Source organism: Dendrobates tinctorius, unplaced genomic scaffold (genome assembly GCF_039654945.1).
Source record: "Dendrobates tinctorius isolate UK_male_01 unplaced genomic scaffold, ASM3965494v1 ptg000103l, whole genome shotgun sequence".
NCBI classification, from domain to species: domain Eukaryota; kingdom Metazoa; phylum Chordata; class Amphibia; order Anura; family Dendrobatidae; genus Dendrobates; species Dendrobates tinctorius.
Genome location: NW_027361771.1, coordinates 33,147,230 through 33,169,405, shown reverse-complemented (window position 1 = coordinate 33,169,405; position 22,176 = coordinate 33,147,230). Strand labels below are relative to the sequence as shown.

General features: G+C 42.7%; 1 protein-coding gene across 1 annotated transcript; it reads right to left on the bottom strand.

Moving 5' to 3' along the window:
- Window positions 1-13,554: 13,554 nt before the first annotated feature.
- NPB (neuropeptide B) lies at window positions 13,555-15,539 on the bottom strand. The gene is made up of 2 exons (XM_073588556.1): window positions 15,172-15,539; window positions 13,555-13,833 (listed from the first exon to the last, which is right to left on the bottom strand). Exons 1-2 carry the CDS (start codon window positions 15,454-15,456, stop codon window positions 13,705-13,707), a joined length of 414 nt encoding a protein of 137 aa, XP_073444657.1. The 5' UTR covers window positions 15,457-15,539; the 3' UTR covers window positions 13,555-13,704.
- Between the last annotated feature and the right edge of the window lie 6,637 nt (window positions 15,540-22,176).

Sequence of the window (22,176 nt, the reverse complement as noted above, 5' to 3'; positions counted from 1 at the left end):
GTTGGCACGGGGATGTAGCAGTACCAGAAGGGTAGGAAGCTGACAAAGACACAGCGGGGTGCAATTTCTGTACCTTTACTTGATAAATGCAGTCCAGGGTCCTGATTACAGATGGTACCGGAGCAGGCTAGCCAGGAAGCAGCTCAGGAATCTCCCTCAGCAGATGGGCTGTGCAGTCTCCTTCTCTAGCACTTATTTGAGTGAAGTACTCCTAGTACTGAGTTACACTCAGGGCAGTTTCTAGGGAATTTTGCCAACAGGGCGAACATCGAAAAAGCGCCCCCCCCCCGAACATTAACATACACAATGCATAGGACCCTAGATATTAGCACACCCCCCGATATTACACACACAGAGTGCTAAGTACCCCAGATAGCCATCCCCCCCCCGACCCCCGATATTATACACACACACACACACAGGCTAAGTACCCCAGATATTACCACCAACTGCCACCCCACCGATATTACACACACACACAAACAGAAGGCTAAGCACCACAGATATTACCACCAACCGCCACCCCACCGATATTACACACACACACAAACAGAACGCTAAGCACCACAGATATTACCACAAAATCCTTCCCCCCACCCCGATATAATATAACAAACACAAACAGTAGGGTAAGCACCCCAGATATTGCCTTCAAACACCCCCCACCCCCCAATATTACACACAAAGACAGCAGGCTAAGCACCACAGATACTGCCACCAAACAACCCCCAAATATTACACACAAAGACAGCAGGCTAAGCACCCCAGATATTGCCACAAGTTTAACCCCCCCCTCAATATTACACAAAAAACAGCAGGCTATGCACCACAGATTTTACCACAAAATCCCCTCCCCCCAATATAACAAACACAAACAGCAGGGTAAGCTCCCCAGATATTGCCCCCAAACTCCCCCCCCCAATATTACACACAAAGACAGCAGGCTAAGTACCCCAGATATTGCCAGTGCCAGCCCACAACCCTCCCCCATATTACACAAAAAAACAGCAGACTAAGCACCACAGATACTGCCAGCAAACAACCCCCCGATATTACAAGTAAGAACATCAGGCTAAGCACCCCAGATCATGCCACAAAATACCACAATAATTATACCTCAATCCGGGCCAGGCACGGATATAGCAGCAAAGACCCTGGATCCAAACAGCAGTGATCAGGCAGCGTCCGTCTCTCAGTATCCTTCCTGTGTGAGAGAGCGTGGGGCGTTCCTCGGCCAGTCGCAGAAGCAGAGGAGCTCAGGAGCAGGCAAGTGAGTTATAGGAGTGAGTGTGACGTCACTCACTTACACTATCTCCGTGTGCGGTGCCCTACTGGCTGAGCCTGTCACTGTGAATGATTATTTTCTGCCGGCTGTTTCACTTCAGGGAGGGGGGTTATCGCGCACCTGCCTGGGCTTGTAGGCAGGGCTGGCTCCAGGTTTTTGAGGGCCCTGGGCGAAAAACTCTCAGTGGGCCCCCACTTAACACATACCACGATTCATGCCCTGTGGCATCCATGGTGATGGCCAAAAACGGACTTGTCTCCGTGTGGATCACACGGACATGCATGTGATCCACACGGACACTCGCTCTGTGGCAAAACACGTTCATGTGAAGGAGGTTACTGATTAGTAGTGTACGCATGAAAGAAAGAAGAGAGAGAGAGAAAGAACAGAGAGAGAAAGAAAGAGGGGAAATAAAGAGCAGAGAAAGAAAGAAAAGAGAGAAAGAAAGGAAGAACAGAGAGAGAAAGAAACAGAGAGAAAGAAAGAACAGAGAAAGAAAGAAATAAAGAAGGGAAATAAAGAACAGAGAGAAAGAAAGGAAGAACAGAGAGAGAAAGAGAAAGAAAAGAACAGAGAGAAAGAAAGAGGGTAAAGAAAGAGGGGAAAGAAAGAACAGATAGAGAAAGAAAGAGGGGAAAGAAAGAACAGAGAGAAAGAAAAAGAACAAAGAAAGAAAGAGTGGACAGAAAAAAAGAACAGAGAGAGAAAGAAAGAAAGAAAGAAAGAAAGAAAGAAAGAGGGGAAAAAAGAACAGAGAGGGAGAGAGGAAAAAGAGGGGAAAGAAAGAACGGAGAAAGAAAGAACAGAGAGAGAAAAAGAGTCGACAGAAAAAAGAACAGGGAGAGAGAGAGAAAAAGGAGGGGAAAGAAAGAAAGAACAGAGGTAGAGAGAAAAAGAAAGAGGGGAAAGAACAGAGAGAAAGAAAGAACAGAGAGAGAGAAAGAAAGAGAGGAAAGAGAGAACAGACAGAGAGAGAGAAAGAACAGAGACAGAAAGAAAGAGAACAGAGAGAGAGAAAGAAAGAACAGAGAGAGAAAGAACAGAGAGAGAAAGAAACAGAGAAAAATTCTATAAAGATACCATAGCAGCCCAGCTCCCATTGTAGTGCCCACCTGAGCCTCCTGGTGCAGGACATATCATGATCCGCTCACATGGCCGACATCCCCCATTCCAAGGCGATCCCGCTGTCTGCTCTGTCAGAGGACACGGTGATGGATCTGAAGCATTCCCTGAAGTGCCTCCAAGGTTTCTTCACAATCTCCTACTCAAATTACCTAATTTCTGGTCAGCTTCCAGCACGTCACTTCCGATAGAACGTTACGTGCGAGTTTTAAATTGCTCCTTGGGGCTCCGCTGTGTACTCCTGTGTCCCGCGGGGAAAGTAAGCTCCCGGCTGGGGCAGTCTCTCCCTCAAAATCGGGACTGTCTCGCTGGATCCGGGACGGTTTGGACTCGGGAGGTATAAATGCTCCCCACCATACACCTCGTACATGCACGGCTCCGCTTTGTATGCCTCATACACACACACGGCTCCGCTCCGTACACCTTGTACACATGCGGCTTCACTCCGTACACCCCCGGCTCTGCTCCGCTCCATAAACACACGGCTCAGCTCTGTACACACAGGGTTCCGTTCCGCACACCTCGTACACACACGGCTTTGCTCCGTACACCTCGTACACACACGGCTCTGCTCCGTACACCTTGTAAACCCCTCCTGACCCCACCCAAGATTGAGACATCCTTGTGTAGTCAAAATATTTCACGAAGCTCACTCAATAAGGAGTGGTAGGTTCCACGGCTCTTACGGACTTCAAGAATGGGGTGCTGCCAAAAGCGCCGACGCTGTTTTCTTCTCTGTCTTTCTCTTTTCCTTTCTTGCTCACAAGCAAAGGCAAGAAACAATTTGATATCCAAATCCAGTTTAAAATAGACTTTCCTTGGGAATATCCATCTTGACGCAGGATACAGGATCAAAATCTGCTGTTTTCAGCTCTACAAGCGTCTATGTAACTAAATACCATGAGACATGCCCATTGGGGCGTGGCTCGTGTCCCAGAATATCTCCTGGAAAAATGTTTACACTGTTATACAAGCTGTACACTGACTACTTTAGATTATTATAAAGTGTCATATTGTTGACAGCGGATTACTCACGATTAGTGTTGAGCTTTCCGATACCGCAAGTATCGGGTATCAGCCGATATTAGCTGTATCGGAATTCCGATACTGACTTCCGATACTTTTTTCGTATTGGATACCGGAATCGGAAGTTCCCATAAAGCTATCAGCCTGCTCGATTTGATTCAGCCAATGGTAATCCTCAGAAGTGTGGGCACATCCTGTTAGGCATGTTAACTATTGGCATGGCTGTGATTGGCTGCTGAAATGACGTCATCATGATGCGCGGTCTGCCCGGTGCCGGTGCCTGTGCCGACTGCCGGGTGCCTGTGTCGGCTGCCGGTGGTCTGTGCGGGCCTACCAGGGGTCTTGTGTGTGTGCAGGCATCGTCCGATGGGACTACAAGTCCCATCGGGCGATGCCTGCTACACTGACAGTGATTGACACATTAGCCAATGATGGGACAGTAGTAGTCCCATCATCCGGCTAATGTGTTGAATGTAAAAAAAAAACCCCATACATACTACATACATACATACTACATACATATATACTACATACATACAACATACATACTACATACATGCTACATATATACAGTACATACTACATACATACTACATATATACTACATTCATACAACATACATACATACTACATACATACTACATACATACATACATACATACAACATACATACTACATACATGCTACATACATGCTACATATATACATACTACATACATACTACATATATACTACATACATACTACATACATGCTACATATATACATACTACATACATACTATATACATACTACATACATACTACATACATATATACTAAATACATACTACATACATGCTCCATATATACATACTACATGCATACTATATACATACTACATATATACTACATACATATATACTACATACAACATACATACATACTACATACATGCTTCATATATACTACATTCATACAGCATACATACATACTACATACAAATTACATACAGTATATACTACATTCATACAACATACATACATACTACATACATGCTTCATATATACTACATTCATATAACATACATACTGCATACAACATACATGCTACATACAACATACATACATACAACATACATACTACATACATGCTACATATATACTACATACAGCATATATACATACTACATACATTCTACATATATACTACATACATACTACATATATACTACATTCATGCAACATACATAGATACTACATACATGCTACATATATACTACATTCATACAACATACATATATACTACATACATGCTACATACATACTACATACATACAACATGCTACAGACATACAACATACATACTACATACTGGATACATACATTCATACAATACCTACATACTACATACAATACATTCATGCAATACATACATATAGACATACAGTACATATAACACAGAGTACATACTCACCAATACTTGTCACATTGTTCCCCGAAGCCAGTGTCATCTAAGGAAAAATATGAAAATAACAAACAAGCCATATACTCCCTGATCCGCAGAAATCCACACGTGTCCCACGCCGATCTCCCGTGGAGAGCACCAGCATCAGCTGATGCCACCGCTCTCTAGGGGCTCAAGGAATCCAGTGTTGGGAAGTAGGTATCCTTCCGCACTGTATTCCTCCGCCACTGTAAAAAAAAGTCCCTAGTCTCACTTTTGGCATTGCTATGTGAAAAAGTTCCCACGCAGCATTTGCCATAAAGTGAGACCAGGGACTATTTTTTTTACAGTGACGGAGGAATACCGTGCGGAAGGATACCTACCTCCCGACACTTGATTCCTGAGCCCCGTAGAGAGCGGTCGCATCAGCTGATGCTGCTGCTCTCCATGGAAGATCGGCGTGGGACACTCACTCGAGGATTTCTGCGGATCAGGGAGTATTTGGTGGTTTGTTATTTTCATATTTTTCCTTAGGTGACACTGGCTTCGGGATCAAAGTGACAAGTAATGGTGAGTATGTACTCTGTGTTGTTTGTACTGTATGTCTATATGTATGTATGTATTGTATGAATGTATTGTATGTAGTATGTATGTTGTATGTCTGTAGCATGTTGTATGTATGTAGTATGTATGTTGTATGTATGTAGTATATATGTATGTTGTATGAATGTAGTATATATGTAGTATGTATGTATGTATATATGTAGTATGTATGTAGTATGTATATATGTAGTATGTATGTAGTATGTATATATGTAGTATGTATGTAGTATGTATGTAGCATGTATGTAGTAGGTATATATGTAGTATGTATGTAGTATGTATGTACTAGGTATGTAGTAGGTATATATGTAGTATGTATGTAGTATGTATGTATGTAGTATGTATGTAGTATGTATATATGTAGCATGTACAGTATATATGTAGTATGTATGTAGTATGTATGAATGTAGTATGTATGTAGTATGTATGCATGTAGTATGTATGTAGTATGTATATATGTAGTATGTATGTAGTATGTATGTAGTATGTATATATGTAGTATGTATGTAGTATAATGTAGTATGTATGTAGTATGAATATATGTAGTATGTATGTAGTATGTATATATGTAGTATGTATATATGTAGTATGTATGTAGTATGTATATATGTAGTATGTATGTAGTATAATGTAGTATGTATGTAGTATGAATATATGTAGTATGTATGTAGTATGTATATATGTAGTATGTATGTAGTATGTATATATGTAGTATGTATGTAGTATAATGTAGTATGTATGTAGTATGAATATATGTAGTATGTATGTAGTATGTATATATGTAGTATGTATGTAGTATGTATATATGTAGTATGTATGTAGTATAATGTAGTATGTATGTAGTATGAATATATGTAGTATGTATATATGTAGTATGTATGTAGTATGTATATATGTAGTATGTATGTAGTATAATGTAGTATGTATGTAGTATGAATATATGTAGTATGTATGTAGTATGTATATATGTAGTATGTATGTAGTATGTATATATGTAGTATGTATGTAGTATAATGTAGTATGTATGTAGTATGAATATATGTAGTATGTATGTAGTATGTATATATGTAGTATGTATATATGTAGTATGTATGTAGTATGTATATATGTAGTATGTATGTAGTATGTATATATGTAGTATGTATGTAGTATGTATGTAGTATGTATATATGTAGTATGTATGTAGTATAATGTAGTATGTATGTAGTATGAATATATGTAGTATGTATATATGTAGAATGTATGTAGTATGTATATATGTAGTATGTATATATGTAGTATGTATGTAGTATGTATATATGTAGTATGTATGTAGTATGTATATATGTAGTATGTATATATGTAGTATGTATGTAGTATGTATATATGTAGTATGTATGTAGTATGTATGTAGTATGTATATATGTAGTATGTATGTAGTATAATGTAGTATGTATGTAGTATGTATATATGTAGTATGTATGTAGTATGTATATATGTAGTATGTATGTAGTATGTATATATGTAGTATGTATGTAGTATGTATATACAGTATGTAGTATGTATGTTGTATGTATATATGTAGTATGTATGTAGTATGTTTTTGTTTTTTTTCATTCAACACATTAGCCGGATGATGGGACTACTACTGTCCCATCATTGGCTAATGTGTCAATCACCGTCATGGTAGCAGGCATCGCCCGGCACAGACCCACGGACAGTCGGCACAGCCCCCCGGCAGGCCGGTACAGACCCCCGGCAGTCCGCACAGACCCCCGGGCAGTCGGCACAGACCCCCGGCAGCCGGCACAGCCCCCGGCAGGCCGGTACAGACCCCCGGCAGTCCGCACAGACCCCCGGGCAGTCGGTACAGACCCCCGGCAGTCCGCACAGACCCCCGGGCAGTCGGCACAGACCCCCGGCAGGCCGGCACAGACCCCCGGATGGTCTGTACACACCCCCGAGAGGCTGTACAAGGACAGAAAAGGGTTTTTCTTATTCCGATACCGGAAGTCCCAAAGACTTGAATGGGACTTCCGGTATCGGAATCGGCGATACCCGATACTTTTTTTAGATCGGCCGAGCCATTCCGATACGATATTTTTCAGTATCGGCTGGTATCGCTCAACACTACTCACGATACTCTTCAACAGAGCCAACTGATCGTTGATCGTTGCTACGTGTCACACGCAACGATGTCGTTTCGACATTGCTGCAACGTCACCAAACTGGTGACGTTGCAACAATATCGTTCACAATATCGTTGTGTGTAACGGGGCCTTTACTGTATCAGGGACACAATTAGAGTAAGAACCCTTTATATGGAGCTAAATGAGAAAAGCGCATAGAGATATGTGCAAGTGGAAATATGTAGGTTTTTTTAGCCACAGTTATTAAGTGCTGTCGTTATTGATATACTGATTGCTCTGTGCATTACTTCCTCAAATAACTGTCATTTATAGGGATCCCAGACAAAATAAAAAAGACCAGTGGGGTGACACTATTTGCTTTTGAGTCAAGTCCTCAGACTTGAATATACATAGAGATTCAGGTGTCAATTGAGATTTGCGGGGGTGATATATTTTCACAGAGCTGCAGTAAAATTTCAGATTTATTTTAATAAAAAAAATAAATAAATGACCCTGGCAAATAACTAATTTGTAAATGGGCATGTGAATTAGTCTAATTGACTGAGCTGGTAATTATCAGCATCACTAGTTCCTACAATGGAGAGGATGCAGAGATCTCTGTGCTGTGACTAGTGTGACAAATTGTTGTTATGAGTCTAGTGAAATCCTCAGCCGACAGGGTCAATAAAACACGTAACCAAAGTCAATTAAACATTGTCCAATTTTCTGTTATCTGTAGGCCAAAGCAGAGTACTGACTGACAGAGTTTCCCACCGCAAACATCAGACTTATGATTGGCATTTACCAGATTTATAGTTTTGAGATTGAAGGCCACTTCACACATTAGACAAAAGTCATCTGAACTTGCAGCTTTTTGTGAGATCAGCCAATCATCAAATGTATGGGGGTCTCCCAATTCACCCTTGATCGATGAGGTCGGTGGGGAGAAGGGTTGCAAGAATAGGTAACGCCTCCTATATGCACTATATAACACATGAAAACCATTCCCAATATGTGCTTTTACAGCTTTCCCCAATGTGTCTTCATTAGCTCCTTCTAATGGCGGCTGTAGGCAGCAATCATTTTGTCATTAAATAAAAAAAAAATCAAGTAATGAAAATGTTAAATTGTGAAGAATATGGGGGAAATAATTTTATGCCAATCGACTGTATGATATCTGGTCCAAGATTAAATTGTGAAGCTGAGACAGGACTCCTGGCTTAGCAGGTAATCCAGCTTCAAAAGCTTCAAGTGGAAAAACTCACATCTCTAGTAGTCTAGCAGGGACCAAGATGTTTCTGGCTGGACGAACCTCTGCTGGGAGCCCAAGCTGCTTAACTGCTTGAAAGAAACCATCACAGACGGACTGGAACCATCATTTCATAAAGAGTTATTGTAGATCCTAGCCGTAAAGAGGTTACATTTCCGAGATCGCGGAAATTCATTCTCTTTTGTGCTTTTTCATTTAAGACAAATTAAATGAATATAATAATACCAAAGAATTTGTGTTTGCAATCATTTTCAGGAAGAAACCGAGTATTATCTGACAGAATTGCAGGGGTGTCAATACTTTTGGCCACAACTGTATGTAGTGAGGAACTGGTGGCAGTCCTATCGGTCTGGGAAGACTCTGTGTCACTGCTGCTAATGAAAGGGGTCTCCCAACCTGTCAGGGTTGTGAGCTAATGTTGCACCATGTCAGTGGTCGCGTGGGCCACCTTCTCTCACTCTATGTCTGAGAAAATTTGTGCCAAGCTGACATTACATATCCCTAGGGGGTGCAGACCATCACGTTGGTGAAAGTGGGGAGATCGTACGGTGTGACCACAGTCGTATTAGTGACATCAGGCGGGGCTGTGAGGTGCGGTTCTTCACATGAATAATCTGAATTAATTTAAAAACAAATGACAAGTTTTGTGGACTGGTTTTGAATGAAAAATACTGCTATTTGTTTATATTTGTACAGTGTGCAGCAACCTGCATAATAATTGTGGTTTGCGAGGTCACAACTGCTATTAGGTTGATGTGGTGAAGTATATTGCATCACAATACACATTACACTTTGACCAGCAGCTGATGTTGGCGTGCAAGTGACTGCGGGTGCATGGCAGTGACATCACGTGCTACCGTCACTTGCACGCTGAAATCAGGGGAGTATAATGTTTTTGGGTTTTTTTTCTATGCATTAAAGAACAGTGGCAGAGTGGAGGATATATGTACCTGTATGCGGCCAAGGATAAGGGACATATAATAATAAGCTTTATTTTTATATATAGCGCTAACATATTCCACAGCGATTTGCAGTTTGTACACATTATCATCGCTGTCCCCGATGGGGCTCACAATCTAAATTCCCATCAGTACGTCTTTGGAATGTGGGAGGAAAACGGAGTACCCGGAGGAAACCGACACAAACACGGGGAGAGCATACAAACTCCTTGCAGATGTTGTCCTTGGTGGGATTCGAACCCAGGACTCCAGCGCTGCAGTGCTAGCCACTGAGCCACCGTGCTGCCCATATATACCAAGATGGCAAACATATATACCAGACCCTCTCATCCCTCGGCATCACAGACTTGGCCCTATCCTGGATCTCATCATACCTAACAGACCGGACATTCAGCGTCTCCCACTCACACACCACCTCCTCACCTCGCCCCCTATCTGTCGGAGTCCCACAAGGTTCAGTCCTTGGGCCCCTGCTGTTCTCTATTTACACCTTTGGCCTGGGACAGCTCATAGAATCTCATGGTTTTCAGTATCATCTCTACGCTGATGACACACAGATCTACATCTCTGGACCAGATATCACCTCCCTACTAACCAGAATCCCTCAATGTCTGTCCACTATTTCATCCTTCTTCTCCGCTAGATTTCTGAAACTCAATATGGACAAAACAGAATTTATCATCTTTCCCCCATCTCACGTGACCCCCCCTACGAACCTATCAATTACAGTAAATGACTGCCCACTCTCCCCAGTCCCACAAGCTCGCTGCCTCAGAGTAATCCTTGACGCTGATCTCTCCTTCAAACCACATATCCAAGCCCTTTCCACTTCCTGCCGACTTCAACTCAAAAATATTTCACGAATCCGTTCATTCCTCACCCAAGAATCTGCAAAAACCCTAGTCCATGCCCTCATCATCTCTCGCCTTGACTACTGCAACCTCCTGCTCTGTGGCCTCCCCTCGAACACTCTCGCACCCCTCCAATCTATTCTATACTCTGCTGCCCGACTAATCCACCTGTCCCCCCGCTATTCCCCAGCTTCTCCCCTCTGTCAATCCCTTCACTGGCTCCCAATTGCCCAGAGACTCCATTACAAAACCCTAACCATGACATACAAAGCCATCCACAACCTGTCTCCTCCATACATCTGTGACCTCGTCTCACGGTACTTTCCCGCACGCAACCTCCAATCCTCACAAGATCTCCTTCTCTACTCCCCTCTTATCTCCTCTTCCCACAATCGCATACAAGATTTCTCTCGCGCATCACCCCTACTCTGGAACTCTCTACCACAACATATCAGACTCTCACCTACCATCGAAACCTTCAAAAAGAGCCTGAAGACCCACCTCTTCCGACAAGCCTATAACCTGCAGTAACCACCGATCGACCAAACTGCTGCACGACCAGCTCTACCCTCGCCTACTGTATTACCACCCATCCCTTATAGATTGTGAGCCCTCGCGGGCAGAGTCCTCTCTCCTCCTGTACCAGTTATGACTTGTATTGTTTAAGATTATTGTACTTGTTTTTATTATGTATACCCCTCCTTACATGTAAAGCGCCATGGAATAAATGGCGCTATAACAATAAATAATAATAATAATACCAGATAACCTGGTCGACGTGGGTGTGACCTAAGCTACTGCTGTGCTCCTGTTATACACTGGAAGTTGGAGATGACAGTACACCCATAGCAAACTGTGTCATTTTCCATTGGTCCAGTCTGCTAGACCAGTTGTTCATGGGATTGGAGCTCAGGACATGTGCTGCGAAAGAGCCCAATGCACGTAGGAATGAACCTAGCTGTTCAGATAAAACAACTGGTCCATCATGTCAAATATACTACAATAGGTACTGCTGTTGCCTCGGCAGGAAGTGGATAGTGGTCTGCTGGTCAGGCATGCAGTCGGCAAATGTCCGCTGTGCAAAAGCTTAGTCGAGCAAGGAACACACAATAATTATCACTTTTTAAAAAATAAGTGTAAAATTTTCTGTATTTATTTATTACTCAAGGCAGTCCTCTAGGTTTTACCTGTAAAAATAATTTTAGCTGTGACCAGAGACAGAGACCATCCCCATGTCCCTCAACCCCAACGCGCGTTTTGCTCCTGCTTCTTCCGGGGACACGCACCTGGAGGAAGCAGACTACTGGTTATATTCAAATGAAAGGTAGAGTTACAATATTGCACTATTATATCAAAGAAGTGTGCAGGAAAAAAATGACATGTTTAACAACACACGCTCTTTGTGAGGTAGACAGATCATTATAAATTTCTGTATTCTGGAGATTTGTGATTTGTATTTAAAAAATAAGAAACAAATACAGGTTTCTCTGTCTGTGACAACCAAGCCGAAGTTTCAGGATTTTTGTTTATTCACAATTTAGGACACTACTGTATGCCACAGATCAATTAATTCACAGTCACACTATACGGGTTCAGCACCTTCACTTGAATCTTTGGATTATTATTCACAGACTGATTGCACCTCCCAATTTCAATGTTCTTCAACACTGGTGCAGTAACTTAGTATATTTTCTGTCCCTATGTGGAATAAGCTGTTTGCAGATTTCCAGCCTCTGGAAGATAGCAAGAAAAGTTTTATCCACTGACAGCAAACATAGTCTTGAGATGCTAAGGAAATGAAACAGAAAATATGTTGTATATTAGAAAGTTCTAGAACTTTTTCTTAATTGAGGTTTAGATCCATAAAAATGGAACCCCCCTCTTCGAGCAATGCTCACATGCCCCCGCATAATGTTAAAGTGGAGAAAATGCGCACGGATGTCTGAGGACTTTCATCCTCCTCCGTCCCTTCCAGTCAAGGTGATACCCTTGTGCACAGATTAATTCTGTGTTATTTCACTCAGAAAGTGGAAAATTGCTTCGGAATTAATGATTAGAGCGGCACATTAGATGCACTGTGACCCTCGTTACCTGCTTGTTAATCACTGTGCCAGGGACTGGCAGATAATGTCACCCTGAAATGTGAACGTGTGGTGGGGGGGCAGTTCTATATCATTGTCTTAACAAAGTACTAAATCTGCAATCATCGCTCCTGCGAGCCCATACATTGCTGGATGCCCATTTATTTACTGGAATACGTTCCCGTGATTGCTGCCTCTGGAGGGTGGTTGGCATAGAGTCCTTGGCAGGTGTTTCTTTATGAGGACATATCCATCAGTAGGAGACGACTGGGAACAGAATATTGTTTCTGCATTATTTGGACTGCAGAGCTTATAAGAGCAATTAGATTAGTGCTGAAATGAATCTGATCACAAGAAAATATATAAAATGTGAATAAACCTCTCACAAGAGGAGAGTATTATTTGTATGTAAATTCCGGCAGCTGGAGACCCAAGGCGATTTACATTACTAACCGACTAGACCTGTCAAATCCAATCTCTGAGACCGGGACTCAACGTTGCCCAATATATCAGTCAATGAATGAGGTCATGGATTGGTGAATTATGTTTTTTGTTTCATATTTCTCACTCTCTCATATATATCTTTATTGCAGGCTCTTGCCCATTATGGCTTCATCTCAGCCATGCTCTTCGGTGGCTATGCCAGTTGGTTCATGATCATGGATTATTCATTTTTGAGTGAAGAATAAAGACAAATCATGTAAGTACTCATTCCCACCCAGCTGTACCCCACATGGGGCACATCACAATTCTTGACGTACCCTCATATACACCGTTAAATCTTTATTTTTTGAATACACTCAATGACACACACAGACACAAGAAGGCAAGTCATCTGTTTATTAGTTGAACCAATATGTTCTAATGCAGCAGATACAGAATCAAGTACAAATCTACACAAATGTTTGAACCCTAACTTAGGGGAGGGGTCCTGCAGAAATAGGAGCGGTACATGGCAGTCTCTGGGGTGGAGGGGTCAGGGATTGAGACAGTCGGAGCTGTCCAGTGACAGGTAAATTTGAGCTTTGCACTGGAAGGTGCTGGAGGTGTCGGGGAGCAGCTCGCAGCTGTGAAGGTTTGGAGATACATCTTTTACACAGAGAGCCTGTAGAAGAGAGAAAGAAGAGAAGAGGGTTAAAAAAAGAGTTAGGTGAAATTGGATTAATAATTCATCAACCGTCAAACTGAATTTTTTTTCACGCAATTTTTTCACCCTATAAGCATTGATACACATTTGTTGTAAAAGTACAAAAAAATTTTAGTTGTGTAACAGCTGGGGAGCTACAAGTTGCGGACCACTGATTTACATCACCTTCCCTTGCTATAATTTATGCTTTGATTTATACTTACCATGTTCAAGCTTCATTAGTAATGTCCACCATGTTCGCTAATCTTTAATAGTCAGGTTGGATTTGCTTTTTTGTACTTAGAAAAGTGGTGGAACTTGTTTCTAAGTTATAATACTTGGTCTAAGTGCAAAATTTGGATGGGAATGATTTTTCCTATGGAAAACCCTTTGCATAATGTTCACTTGAATTGTCCTATATATTATTCTCAGGTTATAGTGAAATAAAACAACCTTCACCAAGACAATGGGAGAATAACTGGTGTAAGGGAAAAGTGGAGCAGTTTTTCAAAGGGCATCTGAAAAATTAAAACTGATCAGTTATGACGGACAACTTCACCCATGGTTGATAAATCTTCTCAATTGAATGCAGTAGTAAAGTAGTTTCCATGCAAACATGTGGCCAAAATCAGCCAGGCACAATGATGAACTGTAGACATTCAAAAAAGGAAAAAAGAAAAAAAAAGCCAGCTCACCTGAAGGCATGTGTAGTGGATAGCCCGGACCATGTGCAGTCTTCACGCAATGACCAAGGAAAAGGAAAAGAAAAGTCCAGCTTTGCAAATTCAAGTCCAATTTATTGTTAAAAACAAGTCCAAGACAGAGCAAAAAATGGTGTGTTCACATGAGTAACAAGTAGTAGATTACGCGTTTCGAACAATAGCTTGTTCTTTCTCACTTTTGAGAAAGAACAAGCTATTGTTCGAAACGCGTAATCTACTACTTGTTACTCATGTGAACACACCATTTTTTGCTCTGTCTTGGACTTGTTTTTAACAATAAATTGGACTTGAATTTGCAAAGCTGGACCTTTCTTTTCCTTTTCCACAATGATGAACTCCCATGTTTCCCTGTACATTTCCTAGGAAAATATTCTGGAACTTCCAGTAAGATGGTCGTGGTTGTGTCATTTACCTGTAGCCTTAGGAAACCACATTTTATAGACATACACTTGCCTAGATTTCACTCGTAACCCAAAGCTAAGCCAAAAAAGACGAACTACGTAAAGAAGACTTACCAGACCCATGATATTGTTTTCATTAACAACAATGGTAGTTGGCATCACATTGTAGAAATGGGAAAAAAATTGACACTCACCATGCTTTTTAGCAGCGCTCCTTGCCGTTGGTTGCTATAGTTGTTCAAGAAATTGTCTTCCATATTCTCGGCGCTGTCCCCTGCATTTTCAGGCTCTGAGCGTCGAATGTCTGGAGATCTGCGGATACCAGACAGTAACCCTGATGCCCTTCCCACAGAATAATAGCTGGGGCCAGTTGACTGCTTGTACCAGGCATTTGTGCGTTGGCAGGAGAGCAGCAGAGCTAGGGCACTGCATATCAAGGTCAGTCGTAATGAAGAGCGGGAACCTAGAGACAGCATCATGAGGATGTGGAGCTATGGGCTGTTGTAAGAAACAGTTCTAAAGGAGAATAGGGTTGCAGACTTTTATAGAGGAAAGGGGTGTGCATGCCAGCTCAGACCTGGAGGGGAGGATGGCGAAGTGAGAGACGACTGGGGGTGGAGGGATGTTGTTATTCTCATATTAAGCCCATGACAGCTCTCTGATCAGTCCGTATCTACAAGGAGCCTGGGGCGAATAATATAGAGATGTTCTGCCAAGTGACAGATATAATTTGACTGGGTAGTAAGTGATAAAGATTCAGTAGTTCTGATTACGGTGTGACAATTGACCCAAAAAAACTGATTTCCATAGTGACAGATGGTGCAAATGCAGGTCTCAACTCCCCAGCTACATAGAAGTGACAGGAGAATCCGCATAACTGATTCTGTCAAATGAGAACATATTGGAAATACTGTTTCCCTAGAAGATATTGCGTTCTACGGAAAGTATGAAAAGCAATCTCTCAGAATATTACTCCTCTTATCATCTCCAATACCTCCTGCACATGATGTGACACTTCGAGTTAATCTGACAGCTGATGAATTGATTACTTCTTATCTTTGCCAATGTGCTGCGATTGACCGCTCAGTGACTCACTCAACTCCCTGTTTATATGATGAGGGAGACCATTTGTGGGGTTTTCTGTGACATATATGGCTGTAGTCGACTTATGAGACAGAAAATCGCAAAAATATAATCCTAACGTGATTTACATTTTTTTACGTTTTGTTACATAAGACCATAAGAATGGAAAAGAAGTGAGAACAGCAAGACTGGGACAAGGCATTTTGGTGCCATAGGCAGATGAAACTGATAGCGCTCGCTCCTCCGATGAATTCTCATCCCCCAAGTAATAAAATGGGTCAGAGACTAAGGTAACAGAACCCCTAACTCTTCTCCTCCCCCTCCGATGGATCAGGTAACAAGCTCTGTCAACCATTTCCTCTAGAATTGTTACTTTTTCACCAAAAAATATCAGCAAAAGTTAAGAAAAAGTGATGTACTTTAGGAGTGAGGCTCAACAATCATCATCAGTAGATAAAGAGAACACCAGATCCATCAATAATACATAAACACGGCACTAGAACCATCATCAGTAAATTAATAGGCCACCAGAATATGAATACAGCACCAGAACAACCAGCAGTACATGAATATGGCAACAGAGCCACTATAAGAAGATACATGCATTACCAGAACTACCAACAGTACATTAATGCATCACCAGAATGTCAATCAGTGCATTAATACATCATGAAAACCAGTCAGTAAGTAAAGACAACACTAGTACCATAATCTGTACATGTACGGTATATGCCACCAGAACCATATACTTATGAATCTATCACCAGAAACACCATCCGTACATTAAGGTCACCAAGCTTAGTACAGCAATCGATTGTAATGCCAATCAGGCCCTTGTACTTGTGTCTCATGAAACTGCAACTCCCAGAATGTCTTTAACAATGGTATGGAGATGCTGGGAGCTGTTATCAGGCTGCGGACCATACACGAAACTCAGGAATCCATAGTCAATATCAACCAATATCAACAAGTAAACATTAAATAAGGTAACTTATATATGACATGAGTTTCTTTCTTTTCGTCTCCATCTTGTCTAAATGAGATGGTGACTTTTCACATCCACAGCTCTTCTCTCCAGACTTCCCTTTTCTCTAGTCTTCTGCAGCCCTTCCCCACAAGGTGCCATTAACAGAAAAAAAAAAAGAGTATTATTAAAATGTCCTCTGCATAAAAATATCTGTCGATATTATGACCTAAATAAGCCTCCTATGATATAGGACTTCCACACTGACTGCTCTTATTGACTACACCCACCCCACTGTCTACCATTAACAGCTATAACCACCACCACGTGCAAGGTGAACAGTGCGACTTCCTAAAACCCCTTCACCTGTGTGTCTGCAGCTCTGCTGTCAGTGTGCTGAATGCCTGCGGCTGAGAAAGGTGCTGGGCGGCTGCAGGTATTCAGTCATTTCAGCATTTTGCAGTACCATTAAAAGCTTTGAGATTTCTGAAATCTCAGGTGCATGCTTGTTTTTTTTCTTACTGAGTTTGGGAAATTCAAAGTCTTTGAAATCTACAGGATTCAGCATTTTTGCAGCTTTTTCACCCATAGAAAGCGCAATGAGAAAGTCCAAGAACGCTCCCCCCCCAAAAAATAAAAAATAAAAAAATCGCAAGAGTGTTTTTCACTGCATTTTTGTAGTGTTTTTGGTGAATAAAACTAACTTTAAAGTAAAAAACGCTGAGTGTGAAAGCAGCCTTAAAGATTGCTAATATGTGTATAGTTCCTCTCCAGATAGTTCTTTTCCTGCATCCTATTATGATGTGATTATGAAGATAGAGTGAGAGCAAAACACAGCACAGTATGGAGACTGATACAAGGAATCGTCCAGAGGTTCTCATCTCCTGAATACAAATAAGAAACACTCTCTCTCTATTATATATATATATATATATATATATATATATATATATATATATATATATACACACACAGGGTGGGCCAATTATATGGATACACCTAAATAAAATGGGAATGGTTGGTGATATCAACTTCCTGTTTGCGGCACAACAGTATATGGGAGGGGGGGAAACTTTTCAAGATGGGTGGTGACCATAGTGGCCATTTTGAAGTTGGCCATTTTGGATCCAACTTTATTTTTTTCAACGAGAAGAGGGTCATGTAACACACCAAACTTATTGGGAATTTCACATGAAAAACAATGGTGTGCTTGGTTTTAAGGTAACTTTATTCTTTCATGAGTTATTTACAAGTTTATGACCACTTATAAAATGTGTTCAAAGTGCTGCCCATTGTGTTGGATTGTCAATGACACCCTCTTCTCCCACTCTTGACACACTGATACCAACCCCGCAGAAGAAATGCTAGCACAAGCTTACAGTATCCGTTGTTTCAGATGCTGCACATCTCGTATCTTCACAGCATAGACAATTGCCTTCAGATGACCCCAAAGATAAAAGTCTAAGAGGGTCAGATTGGGAGACCTTGGTGGCCATTCAACTGGCCCACGACGACCAATCCACTTTCCAGGAAACTGTTCATGTAGGAATGCTCGAACCTGACATCCATAATTGATGGTATGGTGTGTTATATGGGGTATAAAGATAGTGGGGCCATTCTTCATCAATGGAAACCTCAATGCCACGGGATATTATTATTATTATGCATTTATATAGCACCATTTATTCCATGGCGCTTTACATGTGAAAAGGGGAAATATAGACAAGTATAGTAAACATGTGTAAGACAAGGGACACACAAGTACTTAAGGAGAGGGGACCCTACCCGCGAGGGCTCACAGTCTACAGGGATGGGTGAGGATACAGTAGGAGAGGGTAGAGCAGGTCATGCTGTGGTTCAGTAGACCGAGGATCATTGCAGGCTGTAGGCTTGTAGGAGCAGGTGGGTCTTCAGGTTCTTCTTGAAGGTTTCCGTTGATGGTGAGAGTCTGATGTGTTGCGGCAGGGAGTTCCAGTGTATGGGGGAAGCACGGGAGAAGTCTTTTATGCGGTTGTGGGAAGAAGAGATAAGGGGGGAGTAGAGAAGGACATCTTGAAATGATCGAAGGTTGCGTGCGGGTAGGTACCTAGAGACCATGTCACAGATGTATGGAGGAGACAGGTTGTGGATGGCTTTGTATGTCATGGTTAGGGTTTTGAATTGGAGCCTCTGGGTGATAGGAAGCCAGTGAAGGGCCTGGCATAGGGGGGAGGCTGGGGAATAGCGGGGAGACAGGTGGATTAGTCGGGCAGCAGAGTGTAGGATGGACTGGAGTGGAGCCAGAGTGCTAGAGGGGAGGCCAGAGAGTAGGAGGTTGCAGTAGTCGAGGCGGGAGATGATAAGAGCATGCACTAGTGTTTTTGTGGTTTCATGGTTGAGGAATGAGCGGATCCGGGAAATATTTTTGAGTTTGAGGCGGCGGGAGGAGGTGAGGGCTTGGATATGTGGTTTGAAAGAGAGCGCAGAGTTGAGGATCACCCCAAGGCACCGAGCGTACGGGACTGGGGAAAGAGAGCAGCCGTTGACATTGATGGATAGGTCTGGTGGAGGGGTAGAGTGAGATGGGGGAAAGATGATGAATTCTATTTTGTCCATGTTCAGTTTGAGAAAGCGAGCAGAGAAGAAGGCTGAGATAGCAGACCTTGTGGGATATCTAAAATTGCTACATGACGATGTGTTGCCCTCTTTATGCGCTGAACATGGCACGTTCCCTGAGTGTTTCAATCAAGATGGTGCACCACCACATTATGGGTGTCAGGTCCGAGCATTCCTACAAGCATAGGTCCCAACCCTCCCGATTCCCGCGGGACAGTCCCGATTTCAGGGCCATATCCCGCCGTCCCGGCCGGGAAGCTATCTATCCCGCAATTGCGGTGGCCGGTGTATGCCTGCAAAATACAGCACTGTGCTCAGTGGCGTAGCGTGGGGGGGGCGGTCCGCCCCAGGCGGCACGTGTGTGGGGGCAGCGCAGCAGCATGACAGTTCCTCAGCTGCTTTTAGGAAAGGCCCCAGCAGCCGTGTTGTTAAGGTAACACTATATGACTACATTACCCGTCATGCCTCGGGCACGCGTTCCTGGTATGACCCCGCTGCAGCGCTGTAGATTGGCAGTCACATGACCGTGGGATCTGCCGAGGCTCCGGCTGTCACATGCTCAAACAGAGAGCGGAGCGGCCGCACAGCACGGAGCATGTGGCCAACAGGGTGTCGTGGTCCGGCCGGGAGCAGCTGGAGGAGGCCGGGGAGAGCACGCCGCTGCTGAACGGAGCCGGCAACCGGCAGGTGAGGGCGGGAGGAGGGATACTGGGAATTGGGGGGCTGTGCAGATAGGTGGCCACGGCGATGCTGTGCAGGGGAGGACACGGGGGGGCTCTGTAGGGGGAGGACATGGGGGGCTGTGCAGGGGAGGACATGGGGGGTTCTGTAGGGAGAGGACATGGGGGGGCTCTGTAGGGAGAGGACACTCGGGGCTCTGTAGGGGAGGACAAGGGGGGCTCTGTAGGGGAGGACATGGGGGGCTGTGCACAGGAGGACATAGGGGGCTCTGTAGGGGGAGGACATCGGGGGGCTGTGCAGGTGAGGACATCCGGAGCTATGTATGGGAGAACATGGGGGCTCTGTAGGAGGGACATGGGGGGGCTGTGCGGGGGGGTACATGGGGAGGCTGTGTAGGGGAGGACATGGGGGGCTGTGCTGGGGGGTACATGGGGAGGCTGTGTAGGGGAGGACATGGGGGGCTGTGCAGGAGAGGACATGGAGGGGCTGTGCAAGGGGAGAACATGAGGGCTCTGTAGGGGGTGTACTGTGGGTCTGTGCAGGGGAGGACACGTGGGTCTCCTTACACTGTTTTATGGTGTGGCTCTCGGCAGGGCAGTGGTGGAGGTTCAGTAGGGTCATCAAGCTAATACATACATATATATATATATAGAGAACTGCAAGAAATTTAGAAATAATAACAGCAGAGTTAGTAGCAGACTAAAAATTAGATCTTTGAGTGTAGTTTGGGCTCTTCGGATGCTTCCGGATTATCAACGACCAAAGGGGCGCCACAAACAGTTGCTATGCCACTGACTGTGCTCTGCGCCGCACATCACTTTCCACCCTAAGTGACGTGCTGTAAGTTGACCGCTGGAAATGACTGCTGACCTCATTTTCGGCGGTCAGCTTATAGCATGTCACCTCAGGAGGAGGTAATCGTTCGGGACTCTGCAGCCTTTGTCCCTCTTTGCCTTCTTCAAAAGTTGGGAGGTATGCTACAAGGAATCTGACCCCCATAGAATAGTATTTGGGTATATGGGCATGGGACTATGGGATGGAGAATATGTATGATGGGTATATGGGATGGAGGATATGTATGATGGGTATATGGGCATGGGACTATGAGATGAAGGATGTGTGATGGGTATATGGGCACTCGACTATGGGATGGAGGATATGTATGATGGGTATATGGGCACGGGCCTATGGGATGGTGGATATGTATGATTGGTATATGGGAACGGGACTATGGGATGGAGGATAATTATAATTTGTTATAACTAACCACAGTTAGTTACTATGCCCGGGCAGCGCCGGGCTCTTCAGCTAATATATATATATATATATATATATATATATATATATATATATATATATATATATATACTGTACAGTACAAACCAAAAGTTTGGACACACCTCATTCGAAGAGTTTTCTTTATTTTCATGACTATGAAAATTGTAGATTCACTTTGAAGGCATCAAATCTATGAATTAACACGTGTGGAATTATATAATTAACAAAAAAGTGTGAAACAACTGAAAATATGTCCTATATTCTAGGTTCTTGAAGCTCATCAAGAGAATGCCAAGAGTGTGCAAAGCAGTAATCAAAGCAATAGGTGGCTACTTTGAAGAACCTAGAATATAAGACATATTTTCAGTTGTTTCACACTTTTTTGTTAATTATATAATTCCACATGTGTTAATTCATAGTTTTGATGCCTTCAGCGTGAATCTACAATTTTCATAGTCATGAAAATAAAGAAAACTCTTTGAATGAGAAGGTGTGTCCAAACTTTTGGTCTCTACTGTATATATATATATATATTATATATATATATATATATATATATATATATATATATATATATATATAATATATATATATATAT

Excerpts from the sequence above, each read along its gene's own strand:
- NPB (XM_073588556.1), bottom strand. The coding sequence starts at position 15,456 with ATGATGCTGTCTCTAGGTTCCCGCTCTTCATTACGACTGACCTTGATA. Across the intron at positions 13,834-15,171 it reads GAGCGCTGCTAAAAAGCATG|GCTCTCTGTGTAAAAGATGT; the intron begins GTGAGTGTCAAT and ends TCTCTTCTACAG.